This window comes from Salvelinus namaycush, chromosome 17 (assembly GCF_016432855.1).
Source record: "Salvelinus namaycush isolate Seneca chromosome 17, SaNama_1.0, whole genome shotgun sequence".
Lineage (NCBI taxonomy): Eukaryota > Metazoa > Chordata > Actinopteri > Salmoniformes > Salmonidae > Salvelinus > Salvelinus namaycush.
The window spans coordinates 6,146,122-6,155,114 of NC_052323.1; the positions used below are offsets into that span (position 1 = coordinate 6,146,122).

At 40.0% G+C, this 8,993-nt stretch overlaps 1 protein-coding gene across 2 annotated transcripts; it reads right to left on the reverse strand.

Moving 5' to 3' along the window:
- Positions 1–658: 658 nt before the first annotated feature.
- On the reverse strand, positions 659–8,740 carry LOC120061986 (pituitary homeobox 2). 2 transcript variants are annotated; one of them, XM_039011772.1, is made up of 3 exons: positions 4,107–4,408; positions 3,092–3,294; positions 659–1,853 (listed from the first exon to the last, which is right to left on the reverse strand). In XM_039011772.1, the coding sequence occupies exons 1-3, from the start codon at positions 4,306–4,308 to the stop codon at positions 1,290–1,292; spliced, it is 969 nt and encodes a 322-aa protein (XP_038867700.1). In that variant the 5' UTR covers positions 4,309–4,408; the 3' UTR covers positions 659–1,289. The 2 variants fall into 2 exon arrangements, with proteins under 2 accessions (XP_038867700.1, XP_038867701.1); XM_039011773.1 differs by lacking the exon at positions 4,107–4,408 and adding an exon at positions 8,695–8,740 and having other exon boundaries at positions 1,290–1,853.
- Positions 8,741–8,993: the final 253 nt, after the last annotated feature.

Here is an 8,993-nt window from a genome sequence, read left to right on the forward strand (position 1 = left end):
GTCCATCTGCCCGACAAATAAGCTATAGCAAAAGTGCACATATTTACCATGTGAACGCCTACGCCTAGAACATGACGTCATAGGCCTAGCTCTCAATGCTCAATTGGCTACAGAATAGTTTTGCAATAGTTTATCGTAGTGTTTATGAGAGATTCGTAGAACATTGCACTGGTCAAAATACAATAGCCTAACCCTGTATTGGTATTATTGATTTTGGTAATGTATTATGTACAATTATTGATATAGACGAATATGTTATGTAGGCCTATAATCACATGATGTATCAAGAAACCCATCTTAAACATCCAGTGCTAGGCTATATTTAGCATCTCTTTTCAAGAGTCGTGCCCTCATGATTAATATACGTCAGAAGTTAATGAGCTCGTGCCTTTGTTGTTCGTTCCAATTCCTGTTTGTTGATTCCAGTGTTATTTCAAGCATCGGTGATCACTCGGGGGCCTTGGCTAAGAGGCAGACATGTATTCAGCAGTTAATCTGACGGGGCATCTTGACTCATATGTGTATTGGAGAGGGCCATTGTTTTCGCTATAGATTAGTCGGGTTAGTAGGCTCGTATAATCGAACCCCAACAGACACATAGACTCGACAAAACTCACACGAATACTTGGATCGGCACAAAAATCGTCAACAAAAGTTTTGAACAATGTATTTACTTCCATTAAATAAAACACATTAGTTTATTTTTTTGATGTTGAAAAAAACGAAACAAAATTCCATACCAAATAGTGTACACAGAGCAAAACCAATGTCATTTTGCAGGAACCTTTGATGCGTCTTTTTATACCCAGGATTGCTACTCTAAATCGATATTCACACAGACATTTATTAATAAATTTATATGTTAGAAACACACAACTGGTGCGTTTAGTATGTACATTCCCTTGTTTGCAAGCAAAACATTATTCCTTTAGGGTTTTCCACATGCTTTGTTAAATTGAACCTTGAGAAGAGAGCAAGAGCATTCGCCTCAATAAACTGGAAATGATATTTAGATATATATATACAACCTTTCAGTCAATTAACGTCCAAAATTCGAAACTTTCAAATAAACACGCTTCGAAAATAAAAGTAGGTCTATCCTAAATTCTGCACTCGCGGGTGAAGAACAAAATACTCATTAGCAAAAAATGCCTAATAACTTCCGTTTAAGTTTAAAGCTCCATCGCAGGGTTTAGCTCATTTCAGTGGTTTAGTCTTCTAGTGCCCTTTTGAAAAAGAAAAAAGGTAGTCTATCGTTCCTGTGACTGGGGTTTATGTATTCTCAGGTATTAGACTGGTCTATCCACGGCGTACTGGCAAGCGCTCAGATTTGAGGCCGGATTCTGAACACTGGTGTATCCAAAACTCGAGTGCTGCTTGGCTTTCAGTCTCAGGCTAGCCAGACTGGAGTTGCAAGTGTCCCTGTACACATAAGGGGGGGTCGGCGGGGCGTACGGGCAGGTTGGCGTGGGAACTCCCGAATTAAGAGAGGGGTTGCTGAGGTTGTTCAAGTTATTGAGGCTGTTAAGGCTTGAACCGGGCACGCCAGTGACCGCGGACGGCACCATGCTAGAGGTCATGCTCATTGAAGAAATGGAGTTCGGCGGGGAGAACATCGTCTGCGATGACAAAGGGTTGACATTCATGGAATTGAAAAAAGGGAAGCTTTTGGTAGACAGGGAGGCCGACGTTAGCCCTTTGGCGGCCCAGTTGTTATACGTGTAGCTGGGGTACATATCATCGTAGGGCTGCATAAGTCCATTGAACTGAGGACCGAAGCCGTTCTTGCATAGCTCAGCTTGTTGATTCCTTTCCCTTTTCCTCCATTTTGCTCGCCGGTTCTTGAACCAAACCTACAACAAACAAAAAGAGGAGTTCAGAATTTGATAATTATGTAGGCCTTTAGGCTATTAACGCAACATGTCGGCCACATGTATATTATATTTTATAGCCAACGTAAGTACGACTTGTTGGCTATTCGGTGCAATTCAGAATAATTGATGGGTAGCCTAATTGGTCAGCAATTAACCAAATGTCGTATTTTTTTCTTCTTCATATGTGTGGCCTTTAGATGCGTCTTAATAAATCAAAATCAGACATAGAACTGTAAATCAATTCAATTAATTTCTCACAAATGACAAATCTTGACCTTATCAGTTTGCAAAAATATACCCACAGCCAAAAGTGTTAACACAGGATATGCTTTAAATATATAGAGTTGTTCTCAAACGTTTAGTTAATTTACGTTATCAAAACAACTATTGTAAAGTAATTTATTTCAAAGCGCAACGCTCCTTGTGCGCAATTGAGTCCCTTTCTCTCATGCAAAGAAATCTGGGTCGATTCCAATATAATCCCAACAACACATCCAGCGTTCCTAACTGTCATTGGACCATCTTAATGTGGTTTCTGAAGATGTGTAAGCCTATTCCTCCATAGGCAAAGACAAACACGTTAGTGACCTTATTTATACATCACGAGAGTGACAAACACAAAATACAAGCTTTTGCACCTCTTTCACATGAACGTGTAACACGATTGGTATCTGTCTGGGGCTAATGTCAATAGTCCTAACCGCTAACAGTTTAGCCTGTAGTTATTATTTGTTTTCTACAACAACTAATAAACAACCTTATTTATCTTGTTATCGGCAATGTTAGATATCTAACAATACTGTGATATTATTCGTAAATATAGTAAATGTGTGAAATTGTTATATTTCAACCATTTCCATTGTATCCACTTAATTTATATTGACAGTAAATCGTACTATTTTACAGTAAAACATATTTGTGTAAAGTGGATGGCCTGTCATTTTAGTTTTTCTAAATAACAATAAATTATAGGCGTAGCCATCTAATGTTTGGTGTTTTGTGACTTGTTAATTGAGTCATATAATTGTAAAGAATAACCAGTCTGAGTATTTGCTTTTAGGCAACCTATTATGTCCTAAGAAAACATGTTCTGGCCGCGCGCAATGAACGTTATGCTTGTGTAATAATTCACGTCCTTGCCCCCACTCAATGTGAGTGGCGCAAATCACCCGAATTTATGCACATAACTAGTGTTTGTTTATTCCCAAGGGCCTTACCCTGACGCGGGCCTCTGTGAGGTTGGTCCACACGGCTATCTCCTCTCTTGTAGACATGTCCGGATAGCGATTCCGCTGGAACGTGGCCTCCAGTTCCTGAAGCTGCTGGCTTGTGAAGTGAGTCCTCTGTCGCCTCTGTCGCTTCTTTTTAGAAGGGTCATCTGAAGAGTCGTCATTTTTGCTCTGGCCCTTTGAGTCTTTCTCTGTGGAGAGAGTAAACAAATGCATCATTCATTGTGATCGGGTCAGTCACAGGCGTGAAGTATCTTCGGTTGATATGAACCTCGTAAACCCTGAACCCATTTTAAATCCTTTGAATCAAAAATCAAATCAAACTTTATTTGTCACATGCGCCGAATACTACAAGTGTAGACCTTACCGTGAAATGTTTACTTACAAGCCCTTAACCAACAGTTACTCTCATGCTAATACTACTAATAATGTTACGATTCCTTATTTTGGAGTGTTGATGCAGATACATGACAAGAAGGTAATATAAAACGTGACTCCAAAACAATGTCAGTATGACATTGATTGTTTTGTTTTATTTGCACAATGTGCCAATGGTAATACTGTACAAATGGTCATTTAAAACGTTGATCTGTTTTGTCTTTCATCGAATAAAGGCTTACATTTCACATTTTAAAAGTATTACACGTATAAAGGTATGCGTAAAGACGTTAAACATGATCACAACAAAAATAGAACTTCACCAGAGTCAAAGGTTATGTAAGTAATGAGAGCGTCAAGTTCGGTGACACTTATAACACAAATAAACCAATTACTGGCACAATCACAATCCGAATATCTGCATAGTCAAACAAAGTGACCCTCTGTCAGTCTGATATGTCCAATGACTATTTGCATTCGTAAAATAATATCTTCCTCGGTCTCAAACTGCCTTTGTTGAGAGGGGCTGTAGGGAGCCATCTTTTGTTTCTTATCAACAGAAAACCGGCCATCCCCTCCTCTCAAAGTCATGTGCTGACAGTATGCACCACGGGATGATTCTTACCTACGGACTCTGGACTGGAGGTGTCCGATACTGTGTGTACCTCTAACCGGTGTTTGGAGTCCACAGACCGCTGCAACGGCTGCAGACTAGAGGCCATTGCTAGTGCCTTGTGGTGCGTGGAAGAGAGTTTAGTCCCGGTTTGGTGGTGGTGGTGGTGGTGGTGGTGATGGTCTAAATTCAATGGATCCTTCATAGAGTTCATATGGATAGGAAAGCGCTCGACTCACTGTCAGAGGCAGATTAAGTTCTCTCAGTGCAAGCAAAAAAAGAGAGACGTCCGACGGATAGCAGAACGTGGGAATCAATGGTGTCAAGATTTATAGCAACGCTTCTCCCTCGCAAATTAAAGTAAAACAAAAAAAAACACCTTTGTTTAAACTGCTTAAAATCTATTTAGAGGAAACCCAGCATAATTCGCGTCGCAGAAAAAAAAACACAGCGTTTTGATTGAAGTAGGGGCAAATAGATAAATCGGGCTGATACTGCTTGCTGCGCGGAGAATCAGAGTGACAAGGACAGGTAGGTGATATTAGATCCAGAGGCATACACACACTACGCCGCTCGCTCTTCATTTCAGCTGTTCGCTGCGCCCTGGCTGTACCACTGTGCCTCTCTCCTATGCCTTTGACGTCACCGAGAGCACTCCCATTTTCTGACAGGCCGTCAATGTAGACATGAAGGTTTGCCCAGCCAACCCGCGCACGGGGAAATAAAATATGTCTGCCAATGTGTTCATGTGGGGTACATAGCTTATTTTTCTTCCAAATAAAACCATGTAAAGAGAGACGGGACGCATAGTGTAGTGTACCGACGATGCACCGAATGCCCATTTTGCAGACCCCCAAGATAAAAACACATACAGTCTTCTTTCTTTCAATGAGAAGTCTATAGTACACCGTTATAAAACACCAGTATTGAAACGCACGTCACTCACGTCGTGTGCATTCTACTCTCAGACATTTACATAAGGATTTTAATGGAAAACGTACCCAACTAGGGAAATTGCATCTAACATTCAAGTCATACCAACAGGGGCTCATGATGCATTTATTTGGTCAAAATTGGCTAGCCTATTTATTGTGTTCTTGCTAATCTTATGTTCTCCCCATTGCAGAAATCATGCAATAGAGATCACCTGATGAACTGACCTTCCATAAACAGTCGTCTCCGAGCAATGCGCAAAAGAGCAACGCTATATTTATATGATGGGGAACCCAGGACGCGCTGACCCCAGTGCCGATAGTTCACAGAACGGATGTTGGCATTTTTCAAGTTGTTGGCCATTTCGAGCATAACAGATAAATGATGACCAGCCAAATCAATCATATCAGAAGTCAAGTGACACAATCTAGTCACACATTTAACATTATTAGTCACCAAACAATTGGGCAAAAATGCAAGGGCCTTGGTTTAGTAGGGCAGTGTTTCCAAAAGTCGGTCCTGGGGACCCCAAGGGGTGCACGTTATGTTTTTTTGCCCTTAAACTACACAGCTGATTCAAATAATCAACTAATCATTAAGCTTTGGTTGTTTGAATCAGCTGTGTAGTGCTAGGGCAAACAAAACTGCACCGATTCGGGTCCCCAGGACCGAGTTTGGGAAACACTGGTTTAGGTCATTCGATTTGCTCGAAATTACTCATTTTATCTCGGTGCTTAGCAGGGTATCCTGTGCGCTTAGACCTTTCAGCTGTTCTCAGGAAGTCGACTTGTAGTGCTTTTTAATCTAATAAGATTCTCATTTGCCTAACAATTTGGAATAAGGACTTTTAATGACTTCGAGCTGATTTCCCATTACAGATAAATGGCCGTATGCATGGGGGTTATTCTCTATGCAGACTTTTGACAGTAGTTGACATGGGACTAGTATTCTTCCCCTTAGGCATGTGCGTTAATACTGTAAATGCAAACAGCATTCAAATGTCCATGGAATAGAAATAAAATGAATATGTAACATGATAGAAAATGATTTGATTGTCAGTCTCCACATATCATATAATAGATTCATTGTATTATAGTCCGTTGAATGCATTGTTAATAGCAATACTAATAATACAAATAACTTTCTTCATAACTACACAAATGCTTTCTAATTGTTTCATGCATACTTTGTATTTAATCTGGATGTAAACCGCAGAATATTTAGACATCACGCATCTTTTCTTCACAATCTCCTGGATATAAGGATATGGGCGCTGCTAATACATTATTGGGCTAATCCCGTGAAAGCCCTTGATATACACCTCATTTGCACTCTTGTGGGAGAGCCGCGCGCGGACCATGGAGCGAGGGAGAGAGAGCTGTCAAAACCACGGATATGGTTATGCCTCCATCCTCCCTATAGAGTTATAAAAATAACCTTGCGCTGTGTGTTTAGCCACCCCACTGTACACAGCTGGACAATAATATATGCAGTCCTTGAATGAAGATGTGAATGTAGCCTGCATGTCTTCCTTTACATCATTTATTTATTCAGTTTAGGTGAATATTCTCACGCCTGTCTTTTCGTGGGCCCTATATCAGGTGGATTTTATTTGTTTAAATCCCCCTCATATGATTCGGTCAGAGGTTGGGTCTATCACAGGTCATTTGGTGCAATGCAATTCGTTTGGGTCTTATACGTTGTGATCTACAAGTGGTAAGCCCATTTTATTTGAATATGACGTAGTCTCGGGCCTTATTAAGCAATAACCTGCATTCTGCGTTTTAGCAAGGATTTTGTGAACAACTTAACTGTAAAAATTCCCATTGGGCACAGAAGTCAACATCTATTCCGCGTTGGTTCAACGTAATTTCATTGAAATTACGTAGAAACAACGTTTATTCAACCAGGTTTTAATGATAGTACTACCACCACTACTACTACTATTCTACTACTACTACTACTACTACTACTACTACTACTACTACTACTACTACTACTACTACTTCTACTACTACTATTACTACTACTACTACTACTACTAATAATAATAACAATATACTACTATAAAAATAAAAACATTTAAATTGCATTGAAGTTTACATTTTTCTGTAGGCTCTGCAAGCCAAGACATTTTGATTGCTCAATTATTTTGCTGAAAGTAATACTAGATTTGCAGTGGATTATCGGTTTCCTCTTCATTTTTACCTTCAGAATGCTTTATCTCTCTTCTGTGGATTATCGCGCGCGATACGCCATAGAGGGCCATTAATTAGCAATTCAGTCAATATAAGGGAGACGACAAGGCTTTTTTACATAGGATTAAGGGGACATCAAATTCCTCCATTAGTATATTCCTCCTCACGAATAAGCTTTCATTATACATTTAGTTTTCCCTGGAGTCAATCTGACAAGACCTGAATATATTAAAGCCGTTGTAAAACAGTTGAAAAGGGATCGCCAATAATCAGGTGGCTCGAGTGTCTCTTCACTCTCTTCACTCTTCACTCTTCACGCTCGTCTTTGCATTACCTCATATAATTATGTGTTTCTATTTATCTTATTATTGTTAATCAATGAGGGATCACAACGCCGTCCTTGCTCAAGTTGCTGCTATGGAGAAAAGTAGCCCCACGGGCTGATGCCCGCTTTGCCACTTGATTAGATCCAATATATCATGAATGAAAATAAAATGAGCTAAATTAAGAGTTGAGTTGCCAAACTGGTAATTCGTTTAGCACTTCAACAAGATTCGTTTGATGTTATTCCCTAATTACACAATAAATGAAATCCACTCCAACCTTACAGACTTGGCCCAGACGAAATACACTGCATTTTTCGTTATGTGCAATGTAGCCTATGTGAATGTTTTTCTGTGAATATTTCTGTGTATGGATTGAAATGCTTCATCATATTTTGACATGACTGATATGAGCCACAACTTGATGCAAGATGCATTGATATCCACACGAGGCAAATACAAATTACATGATGATACTTTTTAATGGTCGTCCCTTAGAAAAGAAGAGTGCCTTATATTAGAGGAAATATAATTAAACAGCCTTTTATTCATAGGCCAAAGGTGGGATATTGGACTACTTGGTATGCCCTACTTCAAATGAAGAGGACAACATGACAACAACAAAAAAGTAGTCCATATATATTGTCGCGTGTTATCTGTAACCCCTGGCAGTTTAACGAAAGCTGGGTGTATGAAGATAGAATATATGCTTAGGTCTTTCCCTACTCTCTTTCCCAGTGGCGCACTACTGCACATCAATACCCAGCCACCAGGTGGCAATCTAAGACCGTATAAAACCACTTTTCCTCAAAAGAACTGGGCTGATACACCTATATAGGCCTAGACGAGCGTTTCCCAAACTCGGTCCTTGAGATTAGTTGATTATTTGAATCCGCTGTGTAGTGCTAGTGCAAAAAAACAGAACGTGCTGCCTTTGGGGTCCCGGGGACCGAGTTTGGGAAAAGCTGGCCTAGACAGATCTATAATATTTTAGGAACGAAAATGCATCTTATTTTCTGATATGCAAAGGAACCAAAACATGAAATGGTGCTGCTATAGTCCCAGCATCTGTTTTCTGCAGTGGGCGAAATTTGAAGAATATCCCATTCAAGTGTTGTGACACAGTAGTTACACATATATGCTCACCTATTTGTACACAAGTTGACGCAAGCTTGCGGCAGTGGGAGTCCATTATCGCAATTAGGGGAACCGCTTCTGGAAAAGAAAAGGGACTGGATTTAGTATGATAATGCTGAAACGGTTGCATCGAATACACACAACCCTGTGTGCTCAAAATCACGACATTTTTCTTCATGTACAGTCAAGACATTGCAGTATAGGGTCAAAACACAATTGTCACACCTGTATGTTTCAATTGTCACACAATTGTCAGACCTGTATCATTCTTGATAAGGCCTATAAGCACTCCGCTATTTTCCTCAAGC